At 44.5% G+C, this 23,058-nt stretch overlaps 2 protein-coding genes across 3 annotated transcripts in view; one reads left to right on the plus strand and one right to left on the minus strand.

Annotated features, from left to right (window-relative positions):
• The window catches only part of wdr25 (WD repeat domain 25), a 20,886-nt gene extending 4,666 nt beyond the window's left edge, over positions 1-16,220 (plus strand). For both annotated transcript variants that reach the window (XM_010879533.4, XM_010879532.3), the window contains exons 3-7: positions 4,515-4,662; positions 10,138-10,268; positions 11,723-11,893; positions 14,612-14,752; positions 15,103-16,220. In XM_010879533.4, the coding sequence (XP_010877835.2) occupies positions 4,515-4,662; positions 10,138-10,268; positions 11,723-11,893; positions 14,612-14,752; positions 15,103-15,324 (813 nt within the window). In that variant the 3' untranslated portion in view covers positions 15,325-16,220. The remainder of the gene's footprint in view (positions 1-4,514; positions 4,663-10,137; positions 10,269-11,722; positions 11,894-14,611; positions 14,753-15,102) is intronic.
• A 2,137-nt stretch (positions 16,221-18,357) lies between these two features.
• LOC105015995 overlaps positions 18,358-23,058 on the minus strand; it is a 48,754-nt gene continuing 44,053 nt past the window's right edge. The window contains exon 7 of the mRNA XM_029125666.2: positions 18,358-22,193. Coding sequence (XP_028981499.2) covers positions 20,403-22,193 — 1,791 coding nt within the window. The 3' untranslated portion in view covers positions 18,358-20,402. The remainder of the gene's footprint in view (positions 22,194-23,058) is intronic.

The following is a 23,058-nucleotide window of genomic DNA, read 5'->3' on the forward strand; positions in this document are numbered from 1 at the left end:
TGTTCAATAATGAAAAGAGGGAGACGAAAGTTGCTGACTGATCTCCAGAGCCCCTCTGTGTTTGTGGACGTGCTGTGTTATAGGAACTTCTCATCGTTAGTGTTGGGCTTCCCACACGAGACCACCAACTCAACATCAGAAGTTGCCCAGAGACCCATCCAGAGGGGCTCGCAGAGCTCTTCCGAAGCATAGAGAGTTGGCCCCATTGCCTTCTGCTTCAAGCCGGGTTTTAACAGGGTTTGGTAGGTTCAGAAAGCCTCTAATTCAAACTCCTAAGAGACAACACTACTCATTTTGAGCAGCCTTTTGTCAAGCAGTAGAAAGCAGTGAACAAGCCGATCACAGACCTGACAGGCTGGCGTTCCCATTTTCCTTTGTTTCATCACTGCTAGAATCAGAGAAGCCTGCACTCATCGAAAAATCATTAAGCTGTTTCTTGCTAGATATGGATTTATAGCACTCACAATGGTAATTGCCTAGATAAATTAATTAGTGAAGGATTTTTTAAAAACCCTGAAATAAGTACTCATTTCCAAAGGAAATAATCTAATTTCCCAGCTCTTTGCATTATTGTTAAACCAAAGCACTTAGAGTACAGTACTGTGTAAAGGTCATAAGCCATCTTTGAATATTGTTTAAAGCTATTCATCTGGGAAGTGATTATTTTCACACTACACAACAGAATAAACATCAGAACAATCAAAAATCGAAAATGCAGTGGAAGACCCAAAAAGCTGTCTGCTTCTTATAAACATTGGTTAATGGTCACTTTAATTGAGGGAGAAAATGAAATCCACTGAAGTGCTTGCTCATCTGGCACAAATGTGCACCCTTTAACTACGAGAAGGCTGACAGGAAATGGCCATCTTCTACAGATTGGCAAAACATTATCTTTCAGCACCATAATGGCGCTCTGTAAAGACAGGTGGGCACATACCTTTTTAGATTGGCCTCCTCAGAGCACCGACCACAACATCATGTAAACTGTGGGAGCACTTGGACAGGACAGAGGACAAGCAGCCAATGTCAAAAGAAGAGCTTATTTCTCATTGTATACTTTTTCTTTGTGCTCACGTCATTGTTAAATTGACAATTTTCACAAGCGGCCTGAAACTTTCCCTTTGGTTCACCCTAATCAGAGAATGACTTGTTTCTTAATTCTGACAACACTGCCATCCGGTCCTGCGTTTCGAGGCTACAATCTCCAGTGAGACCCCTAAAACTATGCCTGTAACACCGAGCAGAATAGGTTATGGTGAATGTGTGCTTGGTTTCCCAGCCAAATCGATTGGGGAATAAACACGGAGACCTCTATCCACCTCTAAAGTAATTCACTGTCATCCGCTGGGACTGAACGGCAGCCTGGGGCTACATGTGTGGGTGGCTGAAAAATAAAAGGATGTGAGATTGTTTACACATACACCAGCCCATGGATTTTAGTCTTGTTTTCTAGGTCGCCGGCAGCTAGCCCCATCATTATCTCAGCGGGACGCTAGTATTCTACTAATATGTGTGATTAGCTAGCCCTGCCTCAAAAGACTCGGGTCACGTCGACATTCATTATCGCCGCCTGGAACACGCTTGTGATTTTCTACTTCGTATGCGATTCACAATTCACCGCAGTCCTTGTTGTTAGTAGTTCTGATCGATTTTTCTATGATCAGTAACCGTAGCTTTGACTGTTGACTCTGTGAACAACTGAGGGGGAACGGAGCGTCATTGAGGCTGGGGCAGTTTTAGACCTTGAACATCCATAGTATTTAGAGAAAGATCCCCTCGTGATGAATGTAGATTGGCGGGGCTTGATAGACCAGGGTTATCATAACATCGCGGACTATTTTTCCCGCTCATGGCGGTGAACACCTGTCACAAATAGATCTAGGTCTCCAACAGAGCTGCTGCTGGGTCTAGGTGAACACGTTTTGCAGTTAATTCAGCATAAAAATCTTTGAACCAATGTGGTCTAGGAGGTGGGATTATGCCATGGCTGTTTTCTCATTAACGGCGAATATTGTTGAAAGTGTCACAATGTACATTGGTGATCAGTCAACCTACTTCATACCACTTGAAAATATGCTCTGGTGTCCTGTTAGCATGCTACCTTTCACTTAACACAGATAGTGAAACCTTTTTATTTTTTACCTATACGCTGCGTGATGTTTTGAGCAGTGGGTGCTTCGGATGTTGAACGCCCTGAAGACACGTGCCCGCCGGCCAAAAAGACCTGCTGAACATCTTTGTCGGGGGTGGGGACTGCAGCACACCTACTTCCCACAGCTATGCCTCTGCGTGTCGTTACTATGCACTGATTTCAATGGGGAAGGATTACTTCAGTGCCTGGTTAGTGCCTGCACACACAACAACGCAACATTTCTGCCAGAGGCTGTGCCTTAATATAGGCAGCGGGATAAACTAATAGTCAGTCTAGGCAGATTTGAATAATGTTTTTACTGTTGTTGATGTAGCTCTGGGCATTTAACTCTTACCCCACAAGGTCTGAAAACCGCTGGTTTTTGGCTTTAGCTTCTAATGAATACCACCCATCTGATTAATACCACCCAGGTCTAATGTCCCAGGTTACACACGCAAGGCCGTCTTAATGTCGCCCGATTTCATAATGAAGAACCTTTATATAAATATAGAAAAAGGGAAACAAATGCGTATGTATCGTAGAGCATCCACACACTTTCCTATAATGTGTTGAGAAATTGACCGGTGTCTGGAATCGTAATCTGAAAGCAACCTGTTCCTGTAGATGGTGTGTTAATGCTGCACCCACCTAGAGGACGTACATTTTATCATACAGAATAATGTGATGATAAAACACAAAGCCTCTTTGTGTTCTCGCTTTCTCCATCTCCCCCACTTTCTTTCTATCTCTCGCACCCCCCCTCTCTGTGTAAGGTGTATAAGATATTAATTCCCATTACATCTGATAAAGTGCCTGACTAATGTCTAATTAACTGGTACGCTGAAGCTATGGGCAGGAGATAGCTGTTAAAGCATCCTACCACTGATAGAAAGTCTGGTAGATCCAATCCCATTTTGGGTGTTTCGTCTACAAGTCGTTCTGTCCTTGAGCAAGGCACTCCGTCCTTCTCTTGTAAGTCGCTCTGGATAGAAGTGTATGCTAAAGTAAAACGTAAAACTGGGATTAGAATACTGGTAATAAAACAAGATAACATTGGTGTACGTACAGTATGAAGGAGTCAAAGGCTGAAATTAAGTAGAGTTATACTTTAACCTGTTATGGCAGGTGCTAAGTCAGAGAGTTACCCTTTAACCTGTTATGGCAGTGTGCTAAGTCAGAGAGTTACCCTTTAACCTGTTACAGCAAAGTCAGAGAGTTACCCTTTAACCTGTTACGGCAGTGTGCTTAGTCAGAGAGTTACCCTTTAACCTGTTACGGCAGTGTGCTAAGTCAGAGAGTTACCCTTGAACCTGTTACGGCAGGTGCTAAGTCAGAGAGTTACCCTTGAACCTGTTACGGCAGGTGCTAAGTCAGAGAGTTACCCTTGAACCTGTTACGGCAGGTGCTAAGTCAGAGAGTTACCCTTTAACCTGTTACGGCAGTGTGCTAAGTCAGAGAGTTACCCTTTAACCTGTTACGGCAGTGTGCTAAGTCAGAGAGTTACCCTTTAACCTGTTACGGCAGTGTGCTAAGTCAGAGTTACCCTTTAACCTGTTACGGCAGTGTGCTAAGTCAGAGTTACCCTTTAACCTGTTACGGCAGTGTGCTAAGTCAGAGAGTTACCCTTTAACCTGTTACGGCAGTGTGCTAAGTCAGAGAGTTACCCTTTAACCTGTTACGGCAGTGTGCTAAGTCAGAGAGTTACCCTTTAACCTGTTACGGCAGTGTGCTAAGTCAGAGAGTTACCCTTTAACCTGTTACGGCAGTGTGCTAAGTCAGAGAGTTACCCTTTAACCTGTTACGGCAGTGTGCTAAGTCGTGACCACACCACCACAGAACTAATTGTCTGGAAATTGTCTGGACTTTTATCACACCATATGTCATATATGGTTCCAACTTTACTAAATCATGCAGCAAATTAAGATTAACTTTTCCAGACCGAAAACAATATAAAGTCGTAACGCCTGGTTACGCATGCAGATGCAGCATACTGTTACTGGAAACATGCAAATGCTGTCTGATAAATCCTTTCTCTTTAAATGCAACGGCTGCGATTTACAGAGGCGGGATGTCGCATTAGGCGCCCCGGGGGCAAGTTTGGTTTGACTGGCTTGCCCAAGGAGAGACGCTCACATTTCGGGAGCTCAGTTACCCTGTGCGCACATAGGGGAGAGTTCGGCACACGTGCAAATCGCCGCAGAATGCAGTGAGACGGATGCACGGTTAACAAACGAGGACCCCATAGAGGTCTAGGAAATTAAACCAAAGTAAACATGACAAAACGGCGAGAGACTTCGACGCTTAGAAAGTTGAATTTGCCCGCCAAGGAATCATTTTGCACTGATGAATGCAACCTGTGTAATGAATACTCCCTGTTCCGCAGATTTGGGATGGTGTGGAGAGTGGGCGGTGCCTTAAAGTGTGCTCCTCCCATTCGGGGGCAGTGCGAGATGCCTGTTGGTTGCCCTGTGGCCGACGCCTCCTGACTGGATCCTTTGACAACACGGCCATGTTGACCGACGTGGAAACGGGTATGTTTTTCCTCTCCCTGGGGAACTGTCGAAGACGCCGGCATTTCATATTAGTGGCCAAATACATTTTGTGTTTAATAGCAACTGTCGTATTTACTAGGGGTGCCCTGCTCTGCTTTTTAAAAAACGGATACCGTTGCTGACATATTTTATTAGCCCAGCGTTTCGAATGAACGCAGTAGTCTGCAACATTTCAACTACACTTCATGTTTCCATTACAAATGCTGCTGTCGGTTTTAGATCATACAACAGTGACGTACGCCATGGGTTGACCTCTCCGGTTACAACATTTCAGAAATACTGCCGTGGTGCATAATTCACTCCGGAACCCTTTCAAATCACTCTTGATTATACATGGAGACTTGCAAAAACACCCCAAAGAGTGAATAGTGGGGGAATTTCCTACAGGTTGGTTTTCTGAGCTCTAAACACGAGACTCCTTGTAGCCTAACCCAACAAAACGCTCCCCTGCATGCTCCCTCTCTTAGCTCACCACATTCCCCTGATGAGTTGCTGCAGTGTGAACTTCCTGTCCTTGCGTGGCGATCGATTCTGCCAATAAAACCCCTGGTTAATTGCTTCAGCCACCCATTAAAGGCTCTGGCAGCTTGGGGTCAGTGATCGATAGCAGGTCTACCACCACGGGCATCGGCCAGAATGCCTCCCTATCAACCACAAGCCCCCCACTGTCACCAGCTGTCGGTTACTCACCTTCTGTTTATGCCTCCGGTCATTGTTCTCAGAGTGCTTTGACTCAGTATAGAACTGGAGACTCAGTATAGAACTGGAGACTCAGTATAGAACTGGAGACTCAGTATAGAACTGGAGACTCAGTATAGAACTGGAGACTCAGTATAGAACTGGAGACTCAGTATAGAACTGGTGACTCAGTAGAGCACTGGTGACTTAATTGACTGGTGACTCAGTAGAGCACTGGTGACTTAATTGACTGGTGACTCAGTAGAGCACTGGTGACTTAATTGACTGGTGACTCAGTAGAGCACTGGTGACTTAATTGACTGGAGACTCAGTAGAGCACTGGTGACTTAATTGACTGGAGACTCAGTAGAGCACTGGTGACTTAATTGACTGGTGACTCAGTAGAGCACTGGTGACTTAATTGACTGGAGACTCAGTAGAGCACTGGTGACTCAGTAGAGCACTGGTGACTTAATTGACTGGAGACTCAGTAGATGACTGGTGACTTATTGGGAGACTGGAGACTCAGTAATTATAATAATGCATTTTATTTTTATTTTTGTATATACCATTTTTTACTTGACTGCCTGAGATGCCTGAGAAGTATCATTGCCTGCGTACAAGATATGTATCTCCCAGTGACAAGTTTTTGTGAATGGCCAATTTGGGGGTTTTTGAGGTAATTAGAATATCAACGCAGCAGTGTTTATGTCCATGCTGACAGTCACAAATGTGCATGTTAAAGAAACAGACAGAGACCCAGAGAGAGATAGTCATGTATAAATTAATAAAACGTGAAGAGTATTAGTCAGAGGAGGCAGCCGGTGATTCGATTTTTTTCATGCTTGGACAAGCATTATTGGAAGCCACTGGCAGGTAAATGTTTACAGCAGGAGCTGGAACTTCTGTTTATCCGGATACAATTCCTCACCCCAGACATTTGTTAGAAGACTCTGGTAGGAGCTTCCACTGCCTTACATTTCGCTTTAGCCTTCAGTCAGCCGTTGTGTTTTTGAAAGATTCTTTCTTATCAAAATGTAAGGGTCATCATTATATCACATGTAAGCGAAACACTAGTGTCCAGTGTCTTTGTGGAGCTTTTAATGAGCCGAGATGTTTGTTTTAGCCTGAGGAGTATTTCCCCATCCATCTTTAATGTCCTGTCTCATAATGTAGGCCAGCGCTGTGGATTAGATTGCTTTTAATGCTCACTGGTTTGAAGTGGTTTAGAGGCCAGCTAGCATAGAGATTGGTTGCTTCACATTATTGTCCAACTCCACTGAGATAATAAAACATGCAGTTTTTTTAAAAGGGTGCTGGATTCGAATTTGGCACCCTTGTTTAAAAGTTGCTGGATTCATCTTCCCAAACATCACTTTTAAATTGATTAAAGATTTAATCTTTTTAACTTTCTGACTTCAAACAAACTGTGGCAGATATCCTAAAATGCAGAGCTTCCAAAAGCTCTAAAAGATACGACAGCTTGAGTGCTAAAAGTTAAGACAGCTCCAATTCTAAAAGAAAACACAGCTCCAGCACTAAAAGACGAGACAGCTTCAACTCTAAAAGACAACATAGTTCCAGCGTTACAAGACAACACAGCTCCTGCACTCAAAGACAACATATCTCTTTAATGTCTTTAACACCAGTGAAGGGAGTCTTTAACACCAGTGAAGGGAGTCTTTAACACCAGTGAAGGGACTCTTTAACACCAGTGAAGGGACTCTTTAACACCAGTGAAGGGACTCTTTAACACCAGTGAAGGGACTCTTTAACACCAGTGAAGGGACTCTTTAACACCAGTGAAGGGACTCTTTAACACCAGTGAAGGGACTCTTTAACACCTGTGAAGGGACTCTTTAACACCTGTGAAGGGACTCTTTAACACCAGTGAAGGGACTCTTTAACACCAGTGAAGGGACTCTTTAACACCTGTGAAGGGACTCTTTAACACCTGTGAAGGGACTCTTTAACACCTGTGAAGGGACTCTTTAACACCTGTGAAGGGACTCTTTAACACTAGTGAAAAGGTTCCTTAACACTAGTGAAGAGGTTCCTTAACACTAGTGAAGGAGGTCTTATACTCTAGTGAAGGGGGTTTTCATCACTGGTTACAGCATCTTTAATGCTTGGCCGGAACACTGGTTGTGTGAAAGTCAATAGAAATAGTGACAGAGTCTTAAAACACTAATGATGTAGTCTTCAACACAGTTTGGAGGTCTTTAACACAGGTGAGAGGTTTTCAGTACTAGTGGGGTCTTTTCTTTCTAAGGGTGGTCTTTAGCTAGTGATGGCATCTTTAACGCTGAGGAAGGCATCTTTATACTGTCTTTAACACTGGGGAGTATTTTTTTTATCCTGTCTTTAACACTGGGGATGGGGTCGTAATCCTGTCTTTAACACTGGGGATGGGGTCTTAATCCTGTCTTTAACACTGGGGATGGGGTCTTAATCCTGTCTTTAACACTGGGGAGGGTGTCCTTATCCTGTCTTTAACACTGGGGATGGGGTCTTAATCCTGTCTTTAACACTGGGGAGGGTGTCCTTATCCTGTCTTTAACACTGGGGATGGGGTCTTAATCCTGTCTTTAACACTGGGGAGGGTGTCCTTATCCTGTCTTTAACACTGGGGATGGGGTCTTAATCCTGTCTTTAACACTGGGGAGGGTGTCCTTATCCTGTCTTTAACACTGGGGATGGGGTCTTAATCCTGTCTTTAACACTGGGGAGGGTGTCCTTATCCTGTCTTTAACACTGGGGATGGGGTCTTAATCCTGTCTTTAACACTGGGGATGGGGTCTTAATCCTGTCTTTAACACTGGGGAGGGATGGTTAACACAGGTGAGACATCTTTAATTCTGAGGAGCGTGTCTTTATCTTGTCTTTAACACAGATAATAGTCTTGGTTGTGTGTTGGGTTAATTAATATGGAGCAGGCCCCTTGCAGGTTTGTACTGTGGCTGTCGCATCCTTTCAAACTTAATTATATTTAAGCCCATCAGTGTTTTGGTATGGTTTGAAGCTCAACATCGCTATAATTGAATAAGAAAAAGCTTGCAGACACCCCCTGGCCAAAACAGTGGATTTTCCTATGTCTTTATATCATCACTTCTTTGTCAGTTTAAATTAGGTTTTTATCTGGGTTATTTTTTTTTACTGGTAAGAGATAAAATCTGCTTTTGGTTTTCAAAGCCAAATTTGTTTGACGTGGTTTTGAGCGCAGTTCCAAAAATAACACTGGACTGCTCCGTCTCGTCTTTCTTCATCACTGTCATGTTGTTCCGTGACACATTTTGGTAACTGGGTTCGGCATGTGGGTTGTATGATGTTACTTTATCCAGACACTTTTACTGAGATGAAATTTACAGCTCTGTTTCTTTATTGTACATACAGTGAGGAGAACAAGTATTTGATACACTGCCGATTTTGCAGGTTTTCCCACTTACAAAGCATGTGGAGGTCTGTAATAAAATGCAAATAATTATAAAAAAATCATACAATGTGATTTTCCAGATTTTTGTTTTAGATTTCGTCTCTCACAGTTGAAGAGTACCTATGATAAAAATTACAGACTTCTACATGCTTTGTAAGTAGGAAAACCTGCAAAATCGGCAGTGTATCAAATACTTGTTCTCCCCACTGTACCTTGTATGCAAATCATTTATCTTCCCCGTGAATTTAAATGCTCTGCTAACTCTTCCTATTTGGTTTTAGTCAGCTTCTTTTCAGCCTACTCATCAAAGAGAAGCCAATGCCGTTTCTGCTCGATTTGCCTGAGACCCGTGGCTTTAAGTCCAAGCACAACTCCTCACGGATGAGGCATGTCGATGATGAACAGCCTTGACATCCTTGTCACATGTATGACCCCACTGTCTCCATTCCTGGTTCTGTTACCTGTCATCCGTGAGGGCAACACCTGTTACGTACTCCGAAGCAGCACGTGTGGTTGTTAGCCCAGCGGCTCGGCGCAGCCAACACACTGATTCTGAACTGAGATACTGCTTGTGGCTAGCGGCTGCGCTCTTGGACCGGAGTCTGACACAGGGTAATTGCTTTGCTGGATTTGGGTTCAGCCAGGGCAGAGCAGGGGGATTGAAGTGGCCACGGGAATCAGTTCATTGCTGTGAGGCACACAAGTAAAACCTCTCCTCGTCTCGAAGCAAATGCAACGACGCCCACACACACACACACACACACACATTCACACATCTTCGGTGAACCTGAAATGTGAAGCCCCCACTGTCCTTGTCCCTGGAAAGTGGCTTGCCTCTAACTCCAGATTAAATGACTGAATGGTTTCTTAATGAGAGTTGCTCTATGGTAATACTCTCACAGGCCATAGTATCCTCACTCAGATCGTGGAAAATTGCAATATCCTAGATGCACTCTGTGATTAATGAAGGTGTCTGTGCTTGACGTTCCCTGGGAGTGCTCCGTACTGCGGCGTAAGATATTATCCCGCGGTACAGGACAGCGAGCGACAGCGATAAGATCCCTGATTTCAAAGACGACCACTAAATGAATGAATCATTTGAAATGACTCTGTCTGATTGTTCTGTCATGTACACTCAATCATGGCAGTAACTCACAATAACTTAACTCTGATTAATGAAAGGATTGGCACAAGGTTTGGTAAATATACTGTATATATACAGGTTTTGTAGAAGTTCTCTGTGTTTTTGTGAATACTAACTGCAGTTAATCTCCTTGTCTCCTATACCCTGTAGTTTAACGGGTGGGTCTGTGATGGTGAGTTTTTGTCGTTTGGTTCCTCAGGGCAGCCGATCGCGAAGGTGGGGAACCAGTTTAAGGTGATGTGCTTGGCCATTCAGCCCGACAACCCGGAAGTGTTCCTGTGTGGGGGTTACAGTGCAGAGGTTAAGGCCTGGGACAGCCGTACTTGCAAGGTCAGCTGCCTTTCTCAGCATTCTCTTTTCCACAGCCATGAAGGCCTCTCAGATACAAGAGCCTTTGGTCACATCCGTCTGAGATCTCCTTCCATTGAGGGCCTCTGATGATTCCTTGACAAGTTGGGTGTACTGTTGGGGTGTAGGGTGTACTGTTGGGGTGTAGGGTGTACTGTTGGGGTGTAGGGTGTACTGTTGGGGTGTTCAGCTTGCGATTACTGTTAGGGGTACTGTTGGGGGTACTGTCTAAAGGTATTGTCGGGGTACTGCTGGGGGTACTGTCTAAAGGTATTGTAGGGGTACCTTTGGGGTACTGTCTAAAGGTATTGTTGGGGTACCTTTGGGGTACTGTGATAAGGTATTGTTGGGGTACTCTCCAATATTGATCCGGCTGATTCTGGCTCGAGTTCCTATTGGCAGGCTTCCAAGTAGGGCTGCACGATGTATCGTTTCAGCATCGACATTGTGATGTACGCATCCCCAATAGTCACATCGCAGAATGTGCGATTTAGTAAAGTAAACATATATCAGTCTACAATATATATTTTTTTTTAAATGGAAAACCAGCATTATATCTGTCTGATTTAATGTAATTTACTCTGATTTATGGGTTATTGGATACACAGTTTATTATTATTATTTTAAACATGGTTCGTTGCTGCACTTAGTTGACATGCAGGCTCTACTTGCGCGTGACGAAATGATGAGCGAGGAACAGGCAAAAAAGACCGAAATGGAGAATTTGTTTGCAAAAAATACATAGTCAATATTTTGGCTACAGACCGGATGATGTTGACCCAAAACAGGTACTTTGTCTTGCAATTGTTGCCACAACACGAGGCAACTCGACCAATTTGTTCGATCATTTAAGGCGGCACCACAAATCTTCGTATGACGAGTGCAAAGCATCTCAATGCCGTCCAAAGCAAAAATCTATTTCTGATGTCTTTGCCAGTATTACATCATTAGAGAAAAGTTCCAAACAGCAGAGAGAAATCACAGATTCAATAACATTTCACATCACCAAAGACATGGCACCAATTAACACGGTTACCAAAGAGGGTTTTAAAAACATTATCCGGGTCGCTTGACAAGCGGTATGTAATGCCATCACGCAACTATTCTTTTCATGTTGCCATCCCAGAGTTGTACAGGAAATGTAAGGCACAAGTTGAAACAGAGCTGTCACAGGTGGAATATTATACAGCAACAACAGACTTGTGGTCCAGCCGGACAAACCATATCACAATGTCAGTTATTTCCAGTATCGTGCAACCCTTCTTCCAAGTGGCCAGCAGCTGACCCGGTGAAATACAACCGCATGTTACTCTGCCAGTAGGTGTCGGTGTATGTGGCTTAGGAAGTGTACTCATAAGAACGCCTGGAGAAGCCAAGCTGCATCAGCAATGGGTTGTCTAGTCCACCTGTTCATCCCATGTTCTCTGTTTTCCCAGGTGGAGAGGGTGTTCCGAGCAGGGATCCAGCAAACTCTGGCCATCCTGTTTCTCACCGGGGGCAAGGAGTTTGTGACCAGCAGTGATTCGGTCAGCCGGGACTCAGCTGAGCGCACGCTTATCGCCTGGGACTTCCAGACCACGGCCAAGGTCTCCAGTCAGATCTATCATGTGAGTTGGAGCTGGATTGTGGGGCCCTCTGCTCAGTTCTGTTATTAGCATCTCCTCAGTTCTGTTATTAGCATTCTATTCTATTGTTAGTTTCTCCTCAGTTCTTTTATTATTTAGTTCTATTTTTAGTACCTCCTATTTTTTATTTTTTTTTATTTTTATTTATCCTTTATTTTACCAGGGGATGTCCCATTGAGATAATCAAATCTCTTTTACAAGGGAGCCCTGGGGCAACAGTTACACAAATTACACAGAATCACAGAAACAGTCACAACAACAAAATTAATTTACAAAACATATGAAATTATTAAAAATAACATAAAGGGGTTATTTAAAACATGCGCATTGTTCAGATTTGGATTGCCTAAGTAATTGTTTAAAATGTTCAAGTGGGATAAAAACAGAAAGCTTCAAAACTTTTTGGAGCAAATTCCAACACCAAGGAGCAACATAACTAAAAGCAGTCTTACCAAATTCAGTTGTTACACGAGGGATATTCAGAGTCAGAATGTTATTGGAGCGGAGATTGTAAATGGAATGTTTCCTGGTTAACAAGCTAATAAGATAGCTGGGTAAAATACCATTGATAGCTTTATAAATAAAAATGTGCCAATGGAACCATCTACGCAGACCTAAAGAGCTAAAACCAGTCGCCTCATAAAGATGACAATGATGAGTGCGTGTCTTGGCATTAGTAATAAACCGTAATGCACCATGGTAGACTGTGTCAAGTGCATGCAGCATGGTAGAGGCAGCATGCATATAAATAACATCCCCATAGTCCAAGACTGGTAAGAAAGTGGCACTGATCAATTTCTTCCTAGCTTGAAGAGTAAAACAGGATTTATTTCTAAAATAAAAGCCAAGCTTTACTCTCAGCTTTCTCACTAATTTATCAATATGAACTTTGAAGGTTAGCTTTTCATCAATCCACAGACCAAGATATTTATAAGATGAAACATTTTCAACACACTTCCCATCCAGTGTGGAAATGGCTAGGGCGGTTGATACGGGTACTATGCGAGACTTTGTGAACTGCATCACCTTTGTTTTACCAGTATTTAATACCAGTCTAAGTTCAATGAAGGCGGCCTGCAATAAATTAAAAGACTGCTGTAGTGATTGATAAGCTAGAGCTAGGGTGGGTGCAGAACAATATAGTACGGTGTCGTCTGCATAGAGGTGTATTTTGCCATTATCTGCTACAGAGGCGATAGTGTTTATGTAAATGGTAAACAGGACCGGACCAAGAATAGACCCTTGAGGGACACCTTGCCGGACCCCCAGTGGGGCAGAACTATGCCCATCGACAACTACAGTTTGTGTTCTGTTGGCGAGATAGTTTCTGAACCAATCAACTGCCTTAGTCCCCAAGCCAATGTCCCGGAGCCTCTTGAGCAGGATACAGTGATCAACTGTGTCAAAGGCTTTTGACAAGTCAATAAACAGGGCAGCACAGCTCATCTTATGATCGAGGTCACAGATGATGTCATCAAGCACCTTAGTAGCTGCTGTAATGGTACTATGCTTAGCCCTAAAGCCTGACTGTTCTGGGCAAAGTATGTTATGATTTTGTATGAAGCCTTTAAGTTGGGTATTTACTAAAGACTCTAGGACCTTTGCAAGTACAGACAATTTAGAGATTGGCCGGTAATTATCGAGAATGGAGGGGTCCCCCCCTTTCAGCAGGGGCAGCACATGGGCTGATTTCCAAACATCTGGTATGTCATTTGAAGACAGGGACAAGTTAAAAATGTATGTAATAGGTTCCACTATGATATGTGCAGATAGTTTCAATAAAGCAGGATCTAGGCCATCAGGGCCAGCTGATTTCCTAGTGTCAATTTCCTTAAGAGCCTTAAGCACTGCAGACGAGGGAATGGATTCAAAATCAAAACCTTCACTGACCAGAGAAGCAGGTGAATTGTGTTGGAGGGGTGAGGAGACATAGCGGTGTAAGATCTCTTCAGGATATGATTGTTCAAATATATCCCCTGCCTTAATAAAATGATCATTGAAAGCATTAACAATATCATTCTTGTTAAAGATCTATGGTTCTATAATTAGTATCTCCTCAGTTCTATTATTATTACCTCTATAGTTCTATTATTAGTATCTCCTCAGTTCTATTATTATTACCTCTATAGTTCTATTATTAGTATTTCCTCAGTTCTATTATTATTACCTCTATAGTTCTATTATTAGTATCTCCTCAGTTCTATTATTATTACCTCTATAGTTCTATTATTAGTATCTTCCCAGTTCTATTATTAGTACCTCTACAGTTCTGTTGTTAGTAACTCTTATGTTCTAGTGTTAGTATATTCCCAGTTCTGCTATTAGGACCTCCCCAGTTCTATAGCTCTACTGTTAGTACCTCCTAGCCTGTGAGATTAGAGGCTTTCTTCTGCCAAGACATCTAGAAAGTTTGTTCTAATCAATGGGCAGATACATCCATTAGATTTGCTTTATATTCATTTGTAGGGCCGCCAAAAACAGGGGCGCCTGTTTAAGATATAAAAAGTACTTTTTTCTTCAAGCTGATTTGGGATCTAATAGAGTACGACAGTTGGACTAAGCCCAACAAGCACTGGTGTTGAATTCTTTAAAAATCAATACTAACATTTAAATATATCAGCGGCATTGTCCACCATGTTGTGAGTAAATGCCAAGCCAGTTGAACACCCTCTGACCTCCCATTCGCCTCCACCCATCCAGGAACGCTACACGTGCCCCAGCCTAGCCCTTCACCCCCAGGAGGACTCTTTCGTGGCACAGACTAATGGCAACTACATGGCCCTGTTCTCTAGCCTGCGGCCTTACCGGATGAACAAGAGGCGGCGGTATGAAGGACACAAGGTCAGTGGCAATGAGATCCATAAGCTCCACACACCGATCCATGGCTAATAGCAATGCTTCCCCGGGCTTCTCACTTACAGTCTGCTAGCAATGACACCCCTGAGTCCTGGAGTGTGACGTTGTGATACGTGTGGCGCGGACATTGAACGGAGTGGCCTGTAGCTAGCGCCCGTACTGATCTTACGAGATAATGTCCATTTGCAGTTTCGTTGAGCTGTTTTGCATAACAAACCAACTGCCCTCTTGACAATGTTGTGCATGGGGCAGTGAAAGATGGTGGCCCAGGATCCTCGGCCACGCGTAGCCTGCGAATCCATGACGCTGTTGTAATTCCCGGTGTGGTGGTTTAGGTTGAGGGCTACGCCGTCCGGTGTGACTTCTCTCCGGACGGGTCGGTGGTGGCCACGGGCAGCTCCACGGGCAGTGTCCACTTCTACGACCAGCGGAGCGCCCGAACCCTGCAGACGCTACACGCCCACCAGCAGGCCTGTGTGGGTGTGTCCCTACATCCGGTTCTGCCCGCGGTGGCGGCGACAAGCGACTGGGGCGGCGAGATCAAGACCTGGCAGTGACTGGTGCAGTGGGAGGGCAAAGAAAATGGATTCCTTTTTATAAATACGTATTTATTTGTTCGGCCGTTTTAGGCTTTCTTGCACAGGCAAGAGGCGATTAGATGGGATGGATTTGAACACTTGTTGCAGGAGTACATGGGTTCTAGAGGCGGCGGCCTAGACCCCCGGACCGCCCTCAACTGAGATCTTTGTACAACACAGTATCATCGCACAGAGCAGCTCCTCGGGCAGTGTCCACTTCTAGGAAATCCGAACGTCTTTTCTAGCTGCACGCTAAAATGTGCCTCCGTTTTAAGTGTGTTGGTTGGCTCATGTCATATCTTCAACTGAATCGATAGGCAAACATTTCAAATGTTCCGGGTTTCTTTGGTACGGTTTACTGATTGAGGAATGAGTGTAAAGGAGGCTCATTCATCACGTTGTTGAGGAAGGGCTTCATGAACCTCAACTTGATGCATTTGTTTGGGAGTCATTGGCAGATAAGAATATTGAAACCTTCTCTGTTCTGTTTACAGCAGATTTAAGGATCGATACTGACCATTAAGGAATACTCAACAAAAGCCATTCTGGTGTGTCTTTTGCGTTAACATTTGTGCAATTGCCCCACAGAAAAATTTATTGTATCACAAGGTTATGTTTTTGTCAGACTGTAGCAGGCTTTTCTGTAATTACTTATATGGGCTTTCCTCCATTCATATTTATTTTGAACCTGACAAACTTCTCAACTCCTACCAATGACAAGCGTACCTGTAACACGACACAGCCCTCAAAATACAATCAGATAATTAACACACTTTCCAGATGCATTTATTGCCTTGTATAACAACGCAGTACATATATACTTATATATACACACACACACATATACATATATATACACACAAACCGCTTCGGAAAAAATTATGAGACCACTGCACCTTTTTTTTTCCTTTCCAAAAAAGTTGAAAAGGAAAGTTTTGAGTGAGGAACAGAAGCATTCAATTGTGCAATGGTCTCTTAATTTTAACCCTTCACTCAAAACCTTCCTTTTCAACGTTTTTGGAAAGGAAAGAAAAAGGTTCAGTGGTCTCTTAATTTTATATGTATATTTTTATATATATATTTACTACTACTGCTTATATTTACTATGTTATGTAGATGTTTTTACGTGGGCATTTCTTAGGAAAGGAACACCCTTCATTCTCCAACTCTCAGATGTAGCTGCTTCCCTTGGTAATTCCTTGAGGACAACACAACACCCACCTTTATTTGCAAGCATTTTGGTGGCTGCTTCTTCTTATCTGTATTTATTTCCTTGGCGCAGCCTGAGGGGTTTGTCAGGATTAAAAGAAATACGAACGAAGCAAAGTCTGAGGAAAAAGTGAACGAAAAAACCCCGGGATAGAATTGAAAGTTTAAGCTAGACAATTACACTCATTTCTATTGAAAAGACACACCAGAGGGGCTTCTGGAGAGGTCCACTCTCGGTCTGAGACAGGGTTTTAAGATTATTTGTTGAATGACTCCACAACCGCATCTACTGAGCTCAAGCAATTTAACTTAGACAATGGACAGGACAGATGTTGGCCTTGATGTTTGCCAAAGTATTATACCAAACGATTCAAAGCCGTAATGGCTGCCAAAGGTGCTTTCATGAAGGTTTACCTCTGGGTGGTGATCTTGGTGTATTATCTTGGTGTTTTAAACTATTTCCATGACCCACTTTCCCTTGGACGATGTGGAGTCGATTCAGCAGATCTGTAGGGACCAAAAAAAGTTATTCTACATTCACTGCACTGTATTGAACTGTGCGTGGTCTTTGTAGAAACCACGACCATATTCCAGTGTAGACGACCAAAGAAAGTGCTTCATATTTCAAATAGCTAACTGATAAAGATCTGTGGCTTTTTAAAGTCATTACCATAATCAGCTAGGCTAGAGCCGAATCATTGTCCTGTCTGCCCTCATCAGACAACAACCACATTGCAGAATGAGTCTTTTACTCGTGTGTTTCTAGCCTGGTTACCCGTCAGGGTATGTTTGTTCAGGCATTTCTGCGCTTTATTGGACTGGACAACAGGGAAAGTCTGAGGTTTTTGAGAAGGCGGTAGGATTTGAACCTGTGCTTCAGCTGTGTAGGTGTCCTGCTTGGGCAGCATCTTCGATTCCTGGAGCAACCACGCCCCGTCCGACTACGATCGACTCGAGGAACGACTAAGATTTTAGTTTTTTTGCTTTTGACTTCCTGAAAGTCTTTGGCAAACCAAAATTCATGTTTCTGGACGAAATATAAAACCTGCCATGTCTTTATGTGATGTCTTTTTGCACTGCATTGGATCTCACTGCTATTCACATGGACATTTTCTGTCATTATTGCTGATATGGGCTGATAAGGATGTTGCTCCACAACAAATAAGCCCTGAAATATAAAACAAACTTTTCAAAGGAATGTCAAAGCCTGTCACTAAACAGGCTGTCAGTCTGAAGAATAAATCGCAACGCCTGGAGATTCAGTAGCAGATAGAAATGATTCAATCTGCGGGTGTAAATTATTTTGGCATATTTCTGTGGCTGCCCTGAACACACTTAGCTGTTGAGTGACATCTCAATACCTCTGAGAATGTGAAATGTATAATAGATGGTGTGAAATGAAAGAAGGAAATTACGCAATATTAAAGTGTGTTATTTTAAGATCTCTTTCATCTTCAGGGTCGTGATTTTCCTGTGTTTCATGAATAATTACACGTTTTTTGGATGAACATTTTGATTCTGCTCTTTGTGAAAGCTGTGTCCAACATTCAGGACCAGAAAATGGCCATGGGGTTTGGTGAACCGGAACCAACAGTTCCTGCTGACACAATGGGACGGAGCCATGAGGATGTCAGAGAGTTCAGGAGACATTTAGAATGTTTTACATTGTTCTGTTTGGAAGTGTTCCGTTAACAATTCAACCAACACAGATGAATGCAATGAAATGCTTGTTTTCTGTTCTCAGCCTGGGTTTGTCAGAGATATGCGTGTGATGTTGAACACAGTACCAGTAAAACGTCCACATCATTCCAACACTCCTCTTTATTAAGGAAATAAAACATACAGCAAAAGTATAGAAACATGCATCAAACAACCTTTAAAAGTTATTTGTTGTATATGGAGTCTGAGGTAGAACTGGACCCAAGGACAGCGTAGTGAGTGTCAACATAACCAGGGGAAGAAGGAAAAAAGAAACTATAATAACGATTATATCTAATATATCTTTCTTACACTACTTCCACACACAAAAAATTCTGTCTATGGGGATCTGCATCCAACAGCACTCCGTACAGCAGTTTAGATTGATCTACTGCTGTTCTTAAGGGACACCGCCAAAAAAAGAAGAACCAAAATGGAGGCAGGGTGGGAAAAGCTACACTGACTCCAGTGCACAGAGCGTCAGCACTGCCTCTTTGGCCTCTCTGTCACTTCCGCAGCATTTCTCGTGTGTGTCCATCTCCCACAGAGGGTGTCCTGAGACCAGGGGATAAATAACTGGTCTTGAAATGTAGAGGGAAATATTCACAAATAAAATTGCCACAGTGAGAGGACGGGTAAGAGCAAGAAGTGCTTCATTTTGGTTAGAGATCGTGGTGGCTGGTATTAACAATGTTCAAGAATGTAAAGTAGGAAATCAGGCTGGTATATTAACGGTCTGTATGAAACATTAATAACATACATATATACATCACTGTCAGTTGTAGTGTAGAAAAGGAGAATACTAGCTACTGAACAGAATTAAGGCAAAATGTTCTAGCTAGTGGTGGTTATTCATAAATTCATGCTTTTTTCCAATTTGGGCTTCACAAGCTGCTCGGGGGAGAAATTCTCATGTGTAATCTTCAAACAGAGTATATATATCCCGGCCACATGAAATATTTGACACCCTGACTTTTTTTCAAATTCCTGTATCATTTTCCTAAAGGATTGTGAATAGATGCCATAATGAATGCGTTACTTCCGTTAATGTTTGCTCTGTCTACTTTCCTGACGGTAATTGTGTATATGTAGTCTTTTAGTGTTGTGAGGGGAAAATACTCCCTTTACCAGTCCGTCGCCCTAGCAGCTGCTGGCACAGTATAGCACAGTACTGTTTTAACAGTCTGTTTTAAAGCTGCCACTGATCGATCGAACTCCACTTCATGCTATATGTCTTTTTTCAGAAGTGTTCCCCCTAACTATCAAGAGTCATGTGAATTCAATGGCAGAAGGAAGTCATAAGTCATGTTGAGTGTCCCCAATGTTCCGGAACTAACCGCAAGCTCCTGCAGAGAGTCACTCCGTGGTCAGGAATGTCTTTTAGTCCATTCGTACATGCATAACATAACATGCATGGGAAAATGAATGGCCTTGGAAGTTCAGTTAACAGCTTCTGAGTTAGCAGGATATCCTGTTCATTACAGATGGTCGTAGGTGAAAGCCTGCGTTATGCAATGTTAATGACCTCCTCAGCAGCAGGGGTGTAAGGACGGAAACTTGTAGCTCTCAGACATTCGCCAAATAAACGAGACACGTTATGTTCGGTAATAAATAATGGTGTTTCACTGATATACTTCAAATGCTAGTAGCTTACCTATTTTGTGCAGTACTTCTTGCCTCCATGACACTAAGGTGTGATATATTGTAGGAATAAATGAGGAAATCTAGTGGCTGGTCTGTGATAACTACTATGAATCATAAATAAACAAGTGGGCAACAATGGCTGTGTAGCTCCCCAGACAGCTTAAAACATGCCTTCGCCGAATTAAAAAAATATCTCACTTCCACAACAGCCATCTGTTCGCCTCAGGAAAGATGAAGATGTACATAATTGTCATGCACAAAAAGGAGAGCTGTCGGTAACACTAGTTAGAAAGCTATAATGCTTCATTACTTGATATGGGCACGAACAAGATTTTCTCCTATTGTATCTTCAGAGGTTTAAAATACGTTGCCGTGTAGCCTTGTTGTGAAACGAATGTTCTACCTGTCGCGTTGAGATAATATCAGGACTTTGTCAGGCTGGCTCATGCGTGCTGATGCCATGTAATTGCATTGTGGCTCGTCAGCTCTATGTGAAGGGTCAACACTCAGTTCAGCAGAGTACCATACAGCTGGGCCTTGGTCAGGCTGTCCTTCCTGCTCAGTGCTGTTCCCGTGCTTCCAAAGTTTTGGTATTGTTTAGAACTTTTCTTTGGAAGAGCTGGGCTTGGGCTGGGCCGCTCCCTCGCTCTCTGGTGGTGGTGTTGCTGCAGACCGGAGGCTTCCAGAGAGCATGGGTGGTGTTGCTGCAGACCGGAAGCTTCCAGAGAACGTGGGTGGTGTTGCTGCAGACCGGATGCTTCCAGGGAGCGCGGGTGGTGTTGCTGCAGACCGGATGTTTCCAGGGAGCGCGGGTGGTGTTGCTGCAGACCGGATGCTTCCAGGGAGCGCGGGTGGTGTTGCTGTAGACCAGAGGCTTCCAGGGAGCGTGGGTGGTGTTGCTGCAGACCAGAGGCTTCCAGGGAGCGTGGGTGGTGTTGCTGCAGACCAGAGGCTTCCAGGGAACATGGGTGGTGTTGTCGTAGACCGGAGGCTTCCAGGGAGCGTGGGTGGTGTAAAGACTCAGCTGAGCTGTTGGGACTCACATCTGCCACTCCGCCCTCCTCGTCCTTGAAGCTTTCTGACAGGAACGGCAGGCTGCACTCTGAGTCCTGGCTGTCTACCTTGGCTCGGTACAGGGGAGGGGGCTGGTCCACGTGGCCCCGGGCGCCCAGGCCGGGGTGTTTAGGGCTGGGGCTGGCCAAGCAGTGGTCTAACACCGGGCTGTTGAGGAAGACGTTATCGTCTCCCTCCTGGAAGCTGCTGTAGAGTGGCCCCAGTTTCACCTTGGCCGGGCCCATGGCGAAGTGCTGCTCGGAGAAGCTGTAGGGAGAGACGCGGCCCGGGTTGCGGTTGAACGAGTACGAGTTGACATCCTCCACGCTCAACTGCCTGCAGCGTCCGGTCAGTTCCTCCTCGCCGGGGACTCCTACGCTACCCATACTGCCCTGGCTGTCGGAGCGCTCCACCCCCTGAGGCCCCACTCCGCCCTTGGAGGAGTCCATACTGCGCGACGATGCGAGGCAGGGCGAGTGGTACGGCTCGCCGTAACCACAGGAGGCCGTGCGCGCGTATGCCGGCGAAGAGCTGCCGCAGCCCTTGGCCCGGTTGGGGGACGGCGGCATTGCGACGTGCTGGAAGCTGTGGGATTTGGGGAAGACGCCGGTGCTGGTGGGGCTGTCTTTATCGTAGGACGAGGTGCTCCTGCGCTCGCCGTAGCCCCTGTCCTGCCAGTCTATGTAGAGCACCTGGTGGGAGGAGGACAGCGTTCCGCCGCCTCCTTCCACGCCCTTCTCGTCCTCTGACGCCTGGCTGAAGCTGGAGTAGGAGCTGGCGGCCCGCAAGGAGCCCAGCGCGAACTCTCCGTGCTGAGAGAAGTCGCCCGGATGAAAGTCCTCCTCTGGGTTGGAGTCACTGGAGTTCTGGTCCCGAAGACCCGCTGGCCGGCCGTGGACATCCACGCTCTGCCGGCGCTCCTGCCAGCGCTCTGGGCAGTAGAGGGCCGTGTCACTGCAGTACAGGTCCGACGTCCGGTAGGCTGCGCGCCGCTGGAGTATTTCAGCACCGCCGCCCTGACTATTGGCCTCAAAGTCTCGGTCTGGGCCCTCGTCCTCGAGCGGCTGAGGGCTGGGTGAACGGGTGACCGGGCAACTGTTGCCTGGCTCCGGTTTCTGCAGCACATTGGCGATGACGGCAGTTGGCACTGCATCGGAGTACGGTGAGTGGCACATCGCCATGGTGATGCCACGGCCGTGCTTTTCAATGTGGGAGCTCACCCTCTCCTGGAAGTCAACGGGCAGCTGGAAAGAAAGATGTGGAGAGCAATGGTGAGGGAATGTTTTAAACAGAGAGGAAGGACACAGTGAGAGGACTGAATTGAAGAGGACTGGATTCAGAAAATGACAGCGATAAATAACAGAAAGCTGGCCTACTTCTAACATGTTATTGTTTTAGTGAAAATCTGTCAACCAAACTTTCCTTGTTTGCTGTAAACTTTTACAGTTTACAGCATTACTATCTATGTAACATTTACAGAGGAAAATTGGGCCTCTCAAAATAAAATGTAGGTCTGTCTTTTTTTTTTTCTTGCACTTCTTTAATTTTTATTTCACTTGGCGGCCCTCAATTGGAATTGACCCTAATTCATACCATCCATCCACTGCAAGTCTGGGCGTTAGGGCATGCTGACAGCGTTAAGGAATGCTGATAGTGTTAAGGCATGCTGATAGTGTTAAGGCATGCTGATAGTGTTAAGGCATGCTGACAGCGTTAAGGCATGCTGACAGCGTTAAGGAATGCTGATAGTGTTAAGGCATGCTGACAGCGTTAAGGAATGCTGATAGTGCTAGGGCATGCTGATAGTGTTAAGGCATGCTGATAGTGTTAAGGAATGCTGATAATGTTAGGGCATGCTGATAGTGTTAAGGCATGGTGATAGCGTTAAGGAATGCTGATAGTGTTAGGACATGCTGATAGTGTTCAGGAATGCTGGTAGTGTTAGGGCATGCTGATAGTGTTAAGGCATGGTGATAGCGTTAAGGCATGGTGATAGCATTAGGGCTGTGTGGATTGTGTTAAGGCATGCTGACAGCATTAAGGAATGCTGATAGTGTTAGGGCATGCGGATAGTGTTAAGGCATGGTGATAGTGTTAAGGCATGCTGAT

The sequence above is a fragment of the Esox lucius genome, chromosome 15 (assembly GCF_011004845.1).
Source record: "Esox lucius isolate fEsoLuc1 chromosome 15, fEsoLuc1.pri, whole genome shotgun sequence".
In the NCBI taxonomy this organism is placed as follows: domain Eukaryota; kingdom Metazoa; phylum Chordata; class Actinopteri; order Esociformes; family Esocidae; genus Esox; species Esox lucius.